We start from the raw sequence: 16762 nt of genomic DNA on the forward strand, positions 1-16762 counted from the left end.
ATACCTAGGTTTTTTTTTTTCTTCTTTTTTTTTGTAAAAATTCCTCCAAAAGAAATGAGGGAGAGACTGGGTGGCATGGCCTGTTGGGGGCACAGGAATACTGGCATAGATGGTGTTTTGATTTTTTTTTTCTTCTAAAACTTCAGACAGACGCGTTCTCTTCACACCTGTCCTGTGTCAAAATATTGCCTACGTCATACATGGAACCAAAAAAAGAAAAAAAAACAAAAAGAATCTCTTGGTAAAGAAATACCCTGCTATGTAGTTTTTAAATATATATTTATATTCATTTATATATATTTTTATAGCTGTTACTATTTAAATAAACATCATCGCTTCTAAAACTGAAATTTAAATTAAAAAAAAAAAAAAAGGAAGCTAATTTCAAGAAGGTGGAAGTGTCCGTTAACCTAACGCACCAAGTGCTTTATGCCATGTTGGGATGATCACACAGAAAATGGATGAAAAATGGTTTAAGGAAAGATATTAAAGCAACGGGGAGCAGATTAGAATAGCTTAAGAGACAAAAAAAAAAAAAAGCAATAAATGACGGTGTACAGAAAATGAAAGCATGGTAGGAGCTTAAGAGACGTGACTGAAAGAAAAAAAGGCCACCAAGGAGTTTAGTGACTGTCAGAATTGTCAGCATTGAGATACAAAGACAAAAAAAAAAAACTGAGGTCAGACATTTTTTTTATGTAATGATGACAAAGAGACAAAGATGCTCTGATTCCCAGTAGTCCCAAGTCAGTTGTATCAGCTTAGCAACAGAACGTGGGGTTGCCCTTTCTAACTTTGGGTCTGCGGCGCTGCTCCGTTGCTGGCCGCAGCCAAAAAAAACAAAACAAAAAAAAAACAGCTAAATTTGTAAGGAAAAAAAAAATGTGGTGCTGCAGTTTGTTTAGTATGGTTGTCCTTGGTTTACTGTCTTCATATGTCCCTTCATGCACATAATAGTGTCAAAAAAAAAAATAAAAAATTGGTGAATGCATCAATTTCGTATGAGCACCACATTAAACCAAAACACGTAAGAAAAACAAAACAAACAAACAAAAAAAATAAAATAAAATTGCTACATTGTTTGCAACTTGCATGTCTGGCAGCAACATCCCCAACCGGGGAGAGCACGTCGCCAGGTGGTGTATAGATGCCATTTGTCATGCCAGGCTCAAGGTTTTCCATGAAGTGGTGGAAAAGGAAAACACGATGGAAACACCTTTATTATGAGTGACAAATTCATCTATTTATCTCTANTGAAGTGGTGGAAAAGGAAAACACGATGGAAACACCTTTATTATGAGTGACAAATTCATCTATTTATCTCGACTCTTTTTTTTTTTTTTTTGTGGGTTTTCTTTTTTTTGGGAGGGAGGGCAGGGAGGCGGAGCTCTGCCGATACCGTGGCAAGCCGACCCCGTGGCGGCGTTCTCCGTTTTGTGCTTCTCCGTCAGTGGTGGCGGTTCAGCTAAAGAGCTCCAGCTCCTCCTCCATGTTCACCTCAGGCACCATTTGCTCCTGCTCCCTCTCCCCTCTGCCGTGCGTCAGGAACCCCCCCAGCACTCCGGAGGAGGCGAACCACGGGTGCTCCAGGATCTCTCGGGAGGTGAGGCGCTCCGCCGGCTCCCGGCGCAGTATGGAGCGGATCAGGCACTTGGCCTTCGGCGTCAGCGTCTCGGGGATGTTGAAGTGGCCCCGGCGGATTTTGCTGAACAGCGAGCCCGGCTCGACGTCGTGGAAAGGGTAGCGCCCCACGAGGATGGTGTAGAGCATGACGCCCAGGCTCCAGACGTCGGCCGCCTTGCCCGAGTAGCTGCCGTTGGCGTTGAGGATCTCCGGGCTGACATAGGCCGGGCAGCCATGTTTGTCTGACAGCGAATCGTCAAGACCAGCAAGGATATAAGAGTCCTCGAGGCTCTCCAGTTTAACAAGGTTTCTAGAACCAAAGGAAGAGGCAAGAAACACACACAATGAGTCTTCGACTTATAAGGGATCAGCAGCTAGAAGGCTAGAAAATAAGCTAAGACACTTTCACACAAAAAAGTATCAATTAGTTTTATATCACAGCAACTGAATTAAAAATAAAAGTTAAAAAAGTGGAAACCAAGCAAGGGATTAAAAAAATAAATAAAAGTCTGCAAAAACATTTAACCAGAGCATAATAATATTAATAATCCCATTATTATGCTACACAGCACAGCTTTCAAATATGGATATTTGCGCTGTTTCCCTGAGCCAGACACCCATTCCTCCTCGGTGATATTTAGAAGCATGCTTAATTGAATTGCTCCTTGCTCATTTTGGGAACAGGAATAATTATTACAGTGCTTTCAAAAGGCTTAAATGCACAATAAGAGAGATTAAAACCACATTATTCATTGGAACATATTCGAGCTTAATCGCACGTGGAGCCCGGAGCGAGGCAGCGCTGCCCGTCACCCAACCTGTGGTTTCAGACGGCACGCCGTTCTGCGGCGCGTCTCACTTGCCTCCGACAAAAACTGTTTTTGTGGGCAACATTCTTAGTCAGGGTTTGTGTGGAAATTAAGTCTCATGGTGGCAGGCTCTACTCAAACTTACATCATCTTACAACTTGTGTTTAGGCCCATCGCAATAAATCAATTAATTGCATGACAAATTAAAACAAACTTAATATTTTCCATTTGCAAGATTGATCGTTTTTGCTTTTCTCTCTACCTACCAAAGCAGTCGGGTGCTTTGGTCTCAACTAGCCCCCCTTTATTTCTTTGGAAGGATCATTTTGTTTACACAGACGTCACAATTGATTTTATTTATTGTTTTATGTATTTAAAACATCTTCCATTACTGATTTCAAATGTTCATCATTGAAAATGCATTCTTGCATTATTGTGCCGTTACCATTATACTACTCAAATGGTTTCAAAACAACAATATCATCGTTTATTGCAATAACTTCAGGGACAATTTATTGCTCAGTAAGGTTTGATAGCGTGTCATAGCTACTTGTGTTTACTGTGTGGAGCGCAGAAAAATGAAAGAGTAGAATAATCTGCCCAACAATCCTATACTACAATTAATTTCCGATATTTTTTAAAGTATCGTTTACACACATATATATATATATACACACACACATCTATCTCAGAGAGATGGCTTGTAAAAACCACTTGCCACCAACCTCTTTAAATGGGATGCATGCCTCCGTCCTGGACCACCGGAGGTCACTGGACCTGCACTAAGTATGTGAAGCAGCTCAACTTCTAGTTTCCACAGTACGTGCCAAATAAATGACACCCCACACTCAGACGGCAACAAGCAGAGCTGCTAAAAAGCAATAACCTAAAAGCCGAGGAAGTGAGAAGCATCAACTTGGGAGTTGTCATTTGTACTTCCATTTATTAGAAAAAACATGAAAAGATTAAAGTAAGTCTTGCTCTGGGGTTGCAGTTGCAACAGATGCCACGTTTTGCAGTTAGTGACTGCTGCCAGCAGGTGTCAGGCTCTGTACTCCAAGTGTGAGTGTCAGGTTCAGCTTATCCTACAGTAGTCTGGAGACTCGTTCGATTGATCTGCCATCCAAAATGCTCGTCCCGGCAGCTTATCGGACCGTGCTGTTCCATCCAGCGCTGGTGCTGGCCTTCCAGTTTGGCTAATGATTGCCCGCTCACTCACTCGCTTGCATGCATTTCATCTATTTATACACAGTGCGTGAGACACTTCCACCAATAAAAACCACACACTCAGAAAGAACTGGGGCAGATGTGTTCAGGAGAACCATGCCACTCTTGTTCTGACTCAGCTTTCACCAACCGCTGTTTGAGCCAAGATGTGACATAACAACACTGTATTCTCAGCATGTGAAGCAGACAGAGAGCGAGAGAGAGAGAGAGAAGTCGCGGCGCTTACATGGCCGAGGTCTGCCGAGGCTTACCTGTCCTCGTTCTTGAAGACGAACTTCCTCAGTTTGAGGTCACGGAGGACCAGTCCGTTGTCATGGCAATGTGCCACGGCCGAGGCTATCTGATAGAAGAGCCGGGCGGCCTCGTCTTCCCGCAGCTTCTTGCAGGTGCGGACGAAGGAGTGCATGTCGCCGTGGCTCCTGTCGAAGAACACGTAGGCTCGCGTTTCGCCGAGCAAAATCTCCAAGATCTGGTTGATGTGCTCATGCTGGCCCAGGGCGAAGTAGGCCGCCAGCGACTCCTGGTACCGGCCGATGTCGAAAACCTGCAAACGCGACAGGAAAGTTTGTTTTTGTCAGAAGAGATTCGTTCTAACTTAAAAAAAAAAACAAAAAAAAGGGGAAGGAGGATCTAACTTGCTTCGTTTTCTTTTTGCTAAAAGTAAGGGCTGAACAAAGCATCACAATAGTGCACAGTATTATCCTGCAGCCTGAGGTTGCAGTGTCTTGTTTGTTTCCATAGCAACCCCCAATTGACTTTCAGCACAACCAGTTCAGGTGAGAAGGCTGCTCTGCTCGCAACTCAATACAAAACGCACCCCGCGGGTCTTACGACGGTACCCGGCCTTCGAGTTCGACAAAAAAAACAAAAAAAAAACAAAATAAAACAAAAACCCGATCAATCCTGGAAGTGAGGGGGGGCGGGGGGGGGATTGATTGCTGCCGTATCGATGTCGGCACCAAGCAGAGCAGGACAAACAGCTGTTACCTCATAACCAGTGCCAAAGGTCACTCATTTCTCATGGCAGAGAAAACATTATCACAAGTCAGAAGGGGCAGGTTGCTGTATGCGTCATGCTTTATGGGTCCAAGGGTGGACGTCGCCATTGTTTCTATTAATCATCCCAGACGAGGACGGCTCAGGAGATAAATGCTGCAAAGGGACAAGAGCTGCTGTAATATGTAATCAGTAATATGCAACAGTCGATATGTGCCGTAAATGAGCTGAGGAACTGTGTAATTTTATAGTCACTCAGGGGGGAGAAAGAGAGAGGGGGGTCACCGGATGGAGGAAACAGTGGTCAGGGAACAAAAAGTTCATTAAACCTGCAAAAAGAGATGCAGAGATCAGGAAAACTTGTCCGGCTCCATTTTTTGTGTGTCGATTGATTGGTGCATCTCTGCCTTCAAGGGCGGTATATTCCTCCAAACTCATCAGCTCATTAAACATTCAGTTCCCCTGAGAATTTTGTGCAGCACATGGCAACACTCGCATGCCAAACATCCATTCGGAGGTATACTGATTACAGCATTGTGCTGTGAAAGGGAGAAGCCACGGGTAAGCCAGAATGGCACTAACAGGAGTGTGTGTGTGTGTATGTGAGTGTACGTGGTTACTCACTCCTTTGTCAACGTTACATCATGCAATCCAAACCACACAGCTCACTCCATTCACTTTTTCCACCAGGCTGGGCTGCCAGCTCTCTATTTACAACGCAAGCAATAATTTAAAAAAAAAAAAAAAAAAAAAGTTGAGGTGGCAGGATTTGATGCAACATGCATCCTGCAACAATACCCCCCACACACACACACACACACAAATCAGCATTTTTTTTTTGGTGCTCGATAATCTCAGCACCGGAAGCAATTGCAGACGACTTTTTGAATGAAGTGCGTAGAAAAAAAATGTAGGTCGATTTTTTTTTTTTTTTTTTGGGAAGGGGGGTGGGGGGGGGTGTACGTGAAGATCTGTGCTGCTCACCTTACATATGAGCTCGTCGCCGCTGTGCAGGTGGGCGGCTCTGAAAACGTGGTCTCCCTCCAGCGGCTCCAACAAAAGGTAGTCCCCGATGCGGGAGATGCAGTGCGAGGAGTCCGGGGTCTCCGGCGGGCTGGGGGAACCGAGGTTCGGGCTGAAACTCTGGTTCGACTCTGTAGTCCTTAGGCAAGACAATTCTTCAAAATCGTGCGATTTGTGTCGCGATCTCCCATAACGTGAAATGCTGATTGGATTTGACCTCTGTATGTTCATGAGGAATAAGTGCGAAATCTCCACACACGCACACAAAAAATTTATGAAGTTTTCTCCTTGTTCTCCTCTTCCTCGGCTAGGGCACCTCTAGCTCGCACGATACTTTAAAATATGTCACGTATATACGTATGGATAATAAAAAAATAATAATAATCCAAAAATAATGTGGATTTAAAGTACCGTGCTTTGGTTTTGTGTCAACAGGCGAGAAACTATACTCAAAAAGGGTTTAATTTGTCCACAGCTCATCTGCTCCCCTTTGTTATACATTCATGGAATGAAGTCCGTGTTAAATACCTGACTGTAAGGCCAAAGCTCTCTGAAAGCCGTCAACAACGAGGTGCAGTTTCATTAACGTGGATGCAAGACAAAAAGCTGCAACAAAGGCTACCAAAAGTTAGCTTTTAAAAATGAATGAAGGCTGCTAAGTCAACGGTCCGCTAGCTTATCTCGCCGGTGAAATGCTGAGACGTTTCGTAAAACGGAAACAATATATTTTTACGCGGCTTGCAGTCGCATTTAAGGAATGCACAAGCCAAACAAATTAAGCAAGTTTCTGAGCTAATAATAGCTGCTGAAATTCGTCAGGGTTTTGCTAGCAGGTGCAGAGCTAACTAGTTAGCTTGATGGGCTAACGAGTACCAGGTCAGTGCACGGCCTTGTTCCCCGGGATCACATCCATGCACGGTGATTGTCATAAGGAGAGAGCCCCATCCGGAGAGACTGCTGAAGCTCTTTGTGTTGCTTGGTTCGGCGCTCTCTATCCTCCGCTTGAACTTATCCAGTAGAAGAAATGTGCCGCCTGTCGCCTGTGAATGCCGCTGCAAAGCTTGTGGAAGGAAGGAAGGGACGGCCGACTTTCCCAGGCCAATCCCTTGATTCAGCAGGACATCCTCTCTCCCGTGGTACTGCTGTGCTTCTTACGTGGCCGGGAATCTAGTTCATTCAGTGCAGAGCGAAGCTGCACACACTGCGCCTGTACACACAGAGAAAGAGAGAGAGAGCTGCGTTCCTGCCCAGCGCGAAGGAGGGGGGGGAAGGTTTGTGTATATGTGAGTGCACGCGCGCGTACACTCACATATACACAAGCTAGTTAACCCGCCTCCAACGTCACGCTCACAACGAAATCCTATTGGGTTTCAGCCTGCAGTGAGGTCATGTGAGAGCCGTGTACCGTGGCCACACCCCCAGGAATCTAAATGCAGCGTTGGTGGAACAGAGTATAGCTACTGTACATGCTGCGTTACAAATGTGTTTCCCCTGAAATGTCACTCAAGCAGAAGTGGGGAGGGAAACCTCCCCTTCCTCAGAACAGCACCACACACACCATGGCTTTGTACTTTTACCAGAGAAAAATAAAGAATATTTATCCAGTTGTATGTAATTCATAGAAGAAAAAAAATATATTGTGAAGTGAAATTGGATGTCAGTTTCTCATGATCCAAATGATTCCTATAATCCAGCTGGATAAGTATTCTTACATGTCAAAAGTATCCCACAGAGCAAAACATTAAAACACATGGAAATATAATTTTTAACTGTATTTTAAATATAGGATTATTTTTTAAAAAATGGATACATATTTTGTTGGCTGCTTTATCAATGACATTTCAGCAAACAATGAACAGGGGTAAATAATTCAATAAATATGATATTTTTTATGTATTTACATAGAACTAATTAATTGCGTACAGACTATATCTATTTTAAGTGTTTTTGTTTTTTTTCTTTTTGTTTTAGTTTGAGAAACTACAACAGACGGCAAAATCCATCTGGTGCCTGTCTGGTGCTTACAGATGGATGGATGTTTCCCCAAACATGATGCTGACCCTTTGTTTATCCTCAAAATAAAAATCCTTGATCTGTAATGCAGCCATGCTGTGGACTGAAAGATCACTCACAAACATAATTTTTCCTAAGACAGCATTAAACATCTGGCAAAGAACAGAATATTGGAGGTTTATGATTCCCCGGCTTGTTCATCCTAGATTACCACAAGGTATGACAGAAGGGTTGTGCAATTCTGCGTAGGAATCCAGGGCGGCCAGAGGAATGACTGCAGCTGGACCCTGAGACACTGACAGAAGTGTTTGATTTAACCCGTATTCGTCTGCTTGCACTCATGCACTGGTCTCTGCTTCATTTCTCTCTCTGTCTCTCTCTCTCTGCCCAGATAAACCCCCGCAGCATGGAAATGCATAATTTTTCTCTCTCTTTTTTTTTTTTTTTTTTTTTTTTTTTTTTTTTTTTTTACATAGAAGCCTCTCATCTCAAAACAGTGGCTCACAGTTGCTGAATGTGGCTGCACCCACAAGCTCTTTAAGTGTATGTGCATGCATGTTCTGAGATACAATGTCAGTGAGCCACCCACTTTGTTCTTTGTTACAATGCTGGAACAACTCTCTTTACTTTTACAGTAGCTTCACTCTCACTTCACAAATTCTGCAGAGAAGAAGAATGGATGGGAACGTGGTTCTCAGCCGTGGAAATTTTACAGTGTAGCACGGAATGAGCTGGATCCTCATTTAGCACGGTGCGTGTCTGTCCGATGCCGCTGAACATCTGCATTTGGCCATGGCTACGACCCAAAATAAGGATTCTGCTAAGCCTAAACCGCAGCTGTGCGCGATTTGAAAATAATAATCCCTAAAGGTTCCCTCTTGTGCTCATTCCGTGATTCTCTGGTTGTGACAAAGACCAGCACTACAGAATATCCATCGAGGCTCATCAAATCTCTAGACACACCAAAACACTGCCTGTTAAACTCTGTGTGCCACTGGAACAGGATTCCTCTTCAAAGAAAGGTCAACTTGGACGGGTAGTCTCCACGATTCCCTCGTCCGTGTTACTCAGAAATTGTAGGAAAACTGCCCAGAGGTCAATATCTGTTTTGTTTCCAAGTACAGCTTCATCTTGCTGTTTGCAATCAACAACAACAACAAAAAAAACTCAGATGAGAGTCAGTTGACTCCAATTTTACATTCAGCCAGTGGCCAATTTCCCCCCGCTGTTACATAGCAACGCAGCTTTCCCGCCCTCCCTGATATCAGCCAGAATCATTTAGTGCTGTCACAGCCAATCCCTTTAGGTAACTTCCAACGAGAAAAAGTAAGTCGTACGAGAGAAATCAGGATGTAGAGGCGGATGGGAAAAACATTCAGTGAGAGGATACAGTGTGTGAAAAGGCAGTTGGGCAAAAGATAGAAGAAAAAAAGAGGTAAAGACGAAACCAGAGAATAATAAAGAAAGACTTTTGTGGAAAATGAGGAACAATGAGAGCAATGTTTGCAGGAGGGGATAAAAGAGAAAGCTGCAGAACAATGATGAAACCAAACATCTTTGTTGAAGTGAACGGCTTTAGACCAAACCCTGGAACAAGGCAAACAAAGCGCACAGCATTCAACGACCGCACGAGCGATCACGTCAAAAAACATCAGAGGTTTTTGGCATTTGTTCGTTTCAGAATTCCCAAAGAAGTGTCGATATACTTGTTGCTCAACAATTGCTGTAAGAGAAAAGGTGGGTTGCTCGCAGCTGCGAGGCTTACTCAATGCGCCGCTAATGAAAGCGTTCTCGCTAATCACTGAACACTTTCCATGACTCTTTGTAATGCGACACATTTAGTCTGTTCACGGTTGTTCAGGTGAGGAGCGATAAAACATCCCGCATTTTATGAAACACCAAAGGAAAAACACTTAGATGCTCATTCCAGCTCATCTCAGATAAGACTGCGCAAAAGAGGCTTCCGGACCTCGTAAAAGTATTCCTGCTGCTACTTCGACCTTTTCGTGTTGTGTCATGTTATACCCACAAACAAAGTTTTTTTTTTTTATTATTATTTTCGTTTGTTTTATGTGAAAAAAAACACACACAAAGTGATGGATAATTGTTAAGGGAAAGGAAAAGGACACATTGTTTCAAAAATGTATTTACCACATTTTCTCTGCTACCCCTAAATAAAGTCCAGTCTAACTCATTGCCTTTAGAAGTTGCATCAATTTTAAAAGTATAATTGTGTTCATGGCTCTATAGTTTAAGGTCATATGCATTTAGCTGTTCTATAAAAGACTTAGAGGTTGGTGTAAGAGAAAGTGAGAGAGCAAACAACAAATAAAATAAAATAAAATAAAGTTATTGACAAATAAAACCAGGCTCAACAAAATCTTCATGTAAACATGGTAGTGGGACCATCAAGCTGTGCTTGTGTCATTTTATGTAGGAACAGAGAAGCTGGTTAGAACTGGTTAGAACTGATGACAAGATAGACAGTGCCAAATAGAGGACAAACATTGTAAAGGCCACCAAAGACTTGAGACCGAGATGGAAGTTCACATTCAAGCAAGACAGCGAAGCTAAATGTTCAGTCAGAAACTACAGCAGATGAGTCCAGATCCAAGGATATTCATGGGTTAAGGTCCAGTCGAACTTCTGATCTAAAACAAGCTGAAAATCCACAACAGTTTCCTGAAAACAACCTGCCTAACTGGACTGAGGAACCTGCCCTTCTTTTGCTGAGGAACGGGCAAAACGTTTTAAGATATTTCGCAAAGGACATTTGCCAAAGGAATGTATAATCCTTCAAACCCGGTGAAGACATACCCCAAAAGACTCGCGGCTGTAAAACATATCCTGTCAGCAGCAACAGTAAAACCCAAGGGGACCCTTGAGTGGGTTAAACAAACAATGCCACTTCCACTGACCTTCGCTTAACCCGCCAACCTCATTCAAAACAGTAAATCTGCTGCCCTCATCAGACAAAGTGAAATAAATATGTCCTGTTGTGATAAATTCAGGATGTGCATGCGCCCGCGAAGCAGCTCACAGCGGCTACACATTTCCATACTCCTCCCGGAGGCTTGCAGGAAGTGTTAGCGGCTTGTTTGTGTGTGAGGTCATGAAGGCTTCAGCTTGGAGAGGAAGGATCTTGGCTCGAGTTGGAGACGGCATTGGCGTCACTGGTTTGGATCGCTCGCTCGGTGAAGTCAGACAGCTGAGTGAAGGATTGTGGCAGCCCCGTCACCGGACAGGGTGACTCACTCGCTCAGAAGCAGAGAGGTTAATAATAGTCGTGTATTATGGCTCTTGAAGTGAAATCACACAACATTAGCCGCTCTGCAGACGGCCAACAGCAAAGAAAAGCTGCGTTGGATTGTCTTTTTCTTTGTTTCCTTCGCGAGATGAGTCTGTAAGGATTAGATCCGATAGTGGGACTGGGTGTTGAACTTTTAAACACGTCACTAGCAAGCTGAGGGATCTTAAAAGTACAAGAAAAGATCAACAGTAGTCACTAAAGCGCTGCAGATACTTTGTGGCATTACAATCTCTGCAACTGTAATTACAGAATCTTTAATGGTTACAATGTAATATTCTGCAGTCACAGCTTTTAACCATGTATCTTAAATGCTGCTTTAGACACCAAACTTCAGTCACGGTTCAATAAATAATTTAAGCATTTAAAAATGCAGTCACTGCCTTTAACATATGTGTGGCAAAGATTTCCCACCTTATGGATATCTTCAGCTGAAGTTTTTTTTTTTTTTTTTAGCATATTTCCATGTCCTTTCCCCCCCAGAATTTTTAAAATTAGAAATGGATTTTTCTGACTTTTAATGTGTTTGTGTAAATTGATTTAGCCCCTGATTCAAACAGCAGTAAAACTTCTGGGTTTGGATTTGGCAAAAGGGTGATTTCAAACAGAATGCATCTACATTTCATCAATCTTAGATCTGGCAGCACACTTTTGATTAAGAAAAAAAAAAGGACTTCATTCTCTGGTCTACCAAAGAAATGCAGCGCTATGCTGTGAGAGGAAGAGTGGCCTGATGTTAACCACATGTTCTCCCCAGCTTTTATGGCAGTGTTTCCAGTTTATGCTGATGTTTCTGCAAACCTTGGCGGCCTGGAAGTAATCTTTTTGGATTATTTTGTCACCACATAGATGCTCAATCTGCAAATATGTGGTGGAAAAGTACAAATACACATTAAGGGATTCGGTTTTAGCAGAGGCGTTGGGAGTGCAGACAATGAATTCTGTGTTCGGTTAAATTGGGCCATTGATAAAAAAAAGCATGAATGAACAAAACTTAAGCTTAATACAACAAATTTTTTTGACATAGTAAATAACAATAACATTCACAGTTTCCTTATTGGATTAACAAAGTGTTTCTAAATTGATATAAATTGAATTGATATGCAATTCCATGTTTTTTTTGTTTGTTTGTTTTTAACAATATTACAATGCCACTTTTTTTAAAACCTCTAACAATCAGCATAAATGAATTTATCTGAAGAAAACTCCCTGCTTCAACGCAGAAACATACAAGACAAACAACCCAGAGACCCAGAGGAAGACCCAGAACTCCCTAGAACCCTTGTGTCAAACTCAAGGCCCCCTGTAGATCTTTATGTGGCCCTCTACACAACATCAATACGTTGCTCCAGTTCTTCCACAAATATTCAAAATTCACACAAAATCAACAAATCTCCACATTTTTTTCTTTTTTCTGATTTTACCGAACATTTTCTCAAAATGGGTCAAAAACATAGATTTTGTCACTGACTGCTGCCTCGGCCTTATTGGATGTCAAGTCGTAGTTCCCAATTGATACGCCGATCAATAAAAACCACATTTAGCCTCATACATTCTTTTATATTACAGAGGAAATTTAAAAATTCTTTACAAACACTTCTAAATTGCCACCACAAAAATCTGTTATTTTGTATGTGAATATATGAAACGACACCTCAAACCCATTGAGCATCATGAAGAATCTGTGATACTGTTGATCTGTTTCTCCTCCCAAGCTTATAAAACATTCTAGGAAAGAATAACCTCTGTCGTACTGGGAAAGAGTGGGCTGGTGGGTTTTCATAATGGAATAAATCAAGTCAAAATAAAGTTAGGATTATTCACACTATGAGCTCAATTTTATTTTCTTTTTTCATGCCTTTACAAGGGATGTAATCCCTTTTGCGGGGTAGAATAAAGGAGTGACATTAAGAAGCAGTTAATAAAGCAAAAACTAGATTTTTAACAGCTGGATAAGTATACAGTCTCAGACCACAGAGGGCCCCAGAGGCTCCAAACCAAATGTGTGGCAAATAGTTTGTGGCGTTGTGGATAATTGCAAGAATTACAGCAGATAAATAGATCTATCTGCTCATCAATTTGGGGATTGAAGGTCATTTCCAAGCAGTCCATCACTTCCACAGAAAGAGATTATTTTTTTTAAATGTGGAAAATGTTTGCGATAGTTGCCAGACTTTTAAAGAATGGACATACCAGCATGTTCACTCTAAGGTCAGACCATGAGAGGCTCTTAGATGAAGTTCTTGTGGTTTATGCTGAAGTTATAAAAACATGTTCCACAGATGTTATAACTGTGACAACTGAATGAGTACAGAACGTCTTTTCTGGGGAAAAGCACAAAATAACAAAAAAAAAAAAAAAAACTGAACAAACTTTAGGACTGGTGAAGCAATCTGAGTGCAAAGATGTGGCTAAAGTAGAGACGCAAATCAGAGCGCTCCGGTAATGCAGGGTTATTGAGGAATGTTACTTTGATCTTTTATGCTCAGGTTGTTAATGGGCACATTTAAGTTAATAACTTGACACAGACAAATTATGTCGGTGCTCGCTGACGAACGGAGCTCCAAAAGTAGAAGCGTTCATTCTTCTTTAAACATCGTCTGCCTTTCTACACGCTTTTTGCCCAGTTTTCTCACTGAATGTGCCAATCTCAGTCGGATTAAACGGCAAGCCTCTGCGAACGTTAATTTTCAGGTTTTGCTTCAGCTTTTTAGTTGGGTTTAGACTTAAACTTTGACTAGACCATTCTAACACATGGATGTGCTTACAATTGTCATTACTGCTATTACTATTATTATTATTACCCGTGGACTTTCTCATCTTGTTATGAGTCAGTTTGTAGCCACTTCATTTGACACTTATAGAACAGTATATTGAACATGTACATGAATATTATAACATGGTTTGAATTACAATTCTTTTGATGATTATTGAGTCGGTCATATATTTTATTAAATTGAGGTAGGATTTAAGTGTCTCTAAGTGTTCACTTCTTCTTACTCCTTTTCAAACAGAAAATTAGTGGCAAGCAAATGATTTTGTCCTTAGTTAGGTGCACATGTTTTCTCCGCCTATTTTGTTGCTTTTAAAAACATGTTTGAAATAAATATTTTTTTAAAAAAAAAAAAAGCACACGACATTTTTAGAAATATTTAAATATGCATGCTGTAGATTTACATTGAATGTCTTTTCATTATACTTCACCAGAGAGCTAATACTTATTTAATCTTATACCACCCTTTTAGCATGTAATGCACTGCCAACACATTCGCGCCATTCTGTGTTACACACCTCTTATTAGTGGCAACACACAAGACGAACGAGACGATTTTCATCTCCAGGCTGTTTCAGCAGAAACAAAAAGCATGAATGAAGCAGAAAGGCTGTAACTGAAAGACTTTCGCAGATGAAATACGGCGTCTGTGCAGGTGGCTCTTGTGCCTAATGCCTCTGCTTTTCTTTCACATTCGTTCCCGTTACGGACAGTCACTCGAAAACGGGTCTGTTCAGCGCCTTCGCTATACCTCCATGACGAGAGACGACAAGACGAGGACATGCTGTCCCGGTCTGGCCTCCGCGCGAGAACGCACACGTAAGTTCATACACACTCTCGTACATCACTGCAATTCGTGCAACATTCAAGCTGCTGCCATGGCAACCCGTCTCTGTCTTCCAGAGAATATCACACAGGACCCCACGAGCAATAAACACAAACACGCGCGTGCACGCGCAGTAAATTACACTTAAGGCACCCCCATGCTCTAGTCTCCAGGGAAAAGAACACTTTGTGCCAAAAAGGTACATTTCATGCCTCCTTAGAAAGAAAAAAAAATTATGATTCACTTCACTATTACAAAGCCACGCATCACGGTGCAGTCACGCGACTCGATCCCTGCATGATTACTGCCAATTCAATCTTCTGAAGTGAATTACAGCTTCTTTATGTCATCCTCATTTCATACATTTTTTCCCCTATGTTTTCGCCCGATTGGATGGAACAAATGTTAAACCGTGAAACCTGTAGAAATGAAATCCTTGTAAAAAAAAAAAAAAAAAAAGGAGGCTCTTCTTGTTCATTAACGAACAATAATGGCAGCGGTACACTCAGCTGAGCTAACGCCACTGCACAGAACAATCGGCCCTGCTGCACAGCAGACGCAAACTCGAAGCGAAGTCTGTGACCGAGGCAGAGAAGTTAAGATAAAGTTGACAAAACGCCCTCTGAGCCCTTCTTTTGGTTCAACATCCTGTCGGTCTGAGAATAATTTCAATATGACGTGGCATGGCGATGAAGGCTAAGAAACGAGGTTTTACTCTAAACAGTGGTTAGCAATGAAAAATCGAGCCGGAGTTTGACCTTTATGATTGTAGTGTGTTGTATTGTAATCCACAACGCAAAAATAAATAAACCCAGTCGAGCTAAATTGACATTTTGGGGGTGTTCTCGAGTTGCTTTTTGACATTTAGTCTCGTGTTTCTTGCTATGTTGACGCTTACTCAAGTTTTATTTGATTATTATTTACTTGTCTCACGTTCTTCTTGACTTTGTTTCCATGGAGTTTCAGGCCCACCTCCAGCCATTTTACACTGCTGCAACACATTCAGTTAATTGGACTCCCTTGTTCATTGTTCCAATAATCAGGATTTGTACCCTTTGTTCGCTTCAACTGTTTGCTTTAAAAAAAAAAAGTGGCCTTCTTTCGGTTCTCTCTCCACTTCCTTGTCAGGCCTTAAAAAAATGGCTGCTCAGATAACCCTAACTTCGACCTTTCACCAGACCGACAGTCTGCTTTCAGTTAGTTCACCAGCGTGTCATGTTTTTTTTTTTTTTTTTTTTTTACAAGAGGTTGTAAATGGGTGTTTTAGAAGGAGCAATTGTGTGTATCATACCTTTGAGATATCATCTATGACTCTATCTTTCATGGTTTTTCTTTCTCAGAGGAGAGCAGCCCCTCGAGTGCCACACCTCCCCAAGTAGAGCACAGATCAAGAGATAGGAGCCGAGGATGGGAACAGCTCATCAGACGGTTTCTCAGCGCGTCGCTTTTTTTTTTTTTTTCCTGCTGACTGGAGCTATGTTTTCGTGCTGACCTCACAGGTGTGTGCCTGATTGTGTGTTTACTGCTGCGTACAGCCAAATACAAGCAACCCCTTTGGATTTCTGAAAGTAATCACCTGTCCGATTGCCTTGTCCAAGAGACGGGACGCGCTCACGCGACGACCGAAAAGCACAACGCAAAGATGTGTTCCCCATCCCGCTGAGATGAACGTTCTATTTTCCCCCCTCACATCTCGTTATGCTTCCTGTGTGCACGCTCTCCAAAAAAAAAAAAGGAATCACACGCACATGCAGATGCAAATAACACAAGCGTGATGCAATTATTGCAGCCTTGGCAAATTCTATCCACTTCCTGCTGGGATGTGACCTGCAAAGGAGCGCCTCCTAACACGAATAGGAACGATCTCGACAATGCAAGCTGTTACTTCTCTTAGTCTCTTGAAAATATAGAATAAAATATATATTTTTAATGGGAACTTAGACATGGCAGAGTGAAAGAATCAAAGAAGCTCTCCTTCACAGTGTACTCGTGGTACTCAGCTCATCAAATTTTAACAAGGTTTTAAAAAGGTTTTTTTTTAGAGTCATTCTGCTGTTTTTCCAAAGTTTTCAGGGTTTTTTTAAAGTTTTTTTATGAGATGCCAGAGGAAGTCCCAGCCTTTCTCTCCAGCAGCACCAAGAATGGATGCTGTGCTGCTGCTCTTC

At 42.0% G+C, this 16762-nt stretch overlaps 1 protein-coding gene across 2 annotated transcripts; it reads right to left on the reverse strand.

The window, feature by feature from the left end:
- Positions 1 to 1276: 1276 nt before the first annotated feature.
- Positions 1277 to 15907, reverse strand: trib2 (tribbles pseudokinase 2). 2 transcript variants are annotated; one of them, XM_007566642.2, is made up of 4 exons: positions 15889 to 15907; positions 5640 to 6885; positions 3911 to 4203; positions 1277 to 1933 (listed from the first exon to the last, which is right to left on the reverse strand). In XM_007566642.2, exons 2-4 carry the CDS (start codon positions 5907 to 5909, stop codon positions 1462 to 1464), a joined length of 1035 nt encoding a protein of 344 aa, XP_007566704.1. In that variant the 5' UTR covers positions 5910 to 6885; positions 15889 to 15907; the 3' UTR covers positions 1277 to 1461. The 2 variants fall into 2 exon arrangements, with proteins under 2 accessions (XP_007566704.1, XP_007566703.1); XM_007566641.2 differs by lacking the exon at positions 15889 to 15907 and having other exon boundaries at positions 5640 to 6977.
- Positions 15908 to 16762: the final 855 nt, after the last annotated feature.

Source organism: Poecilia formosa, unplaced genomic scaffold (genome assembly GCF_000485575.1).
Source record: "Poecilia formosa unplaced genomic scaffold, Poecilia_formosa-5.1.2 Scaffold196, whole genome shotgun sequence".
NCBI lineage: Eukaryota > Metazoa > Chordata > Actinopteri > Cyprinodontiformes > Poeciliidae > Poecilia > Poecilia formosa.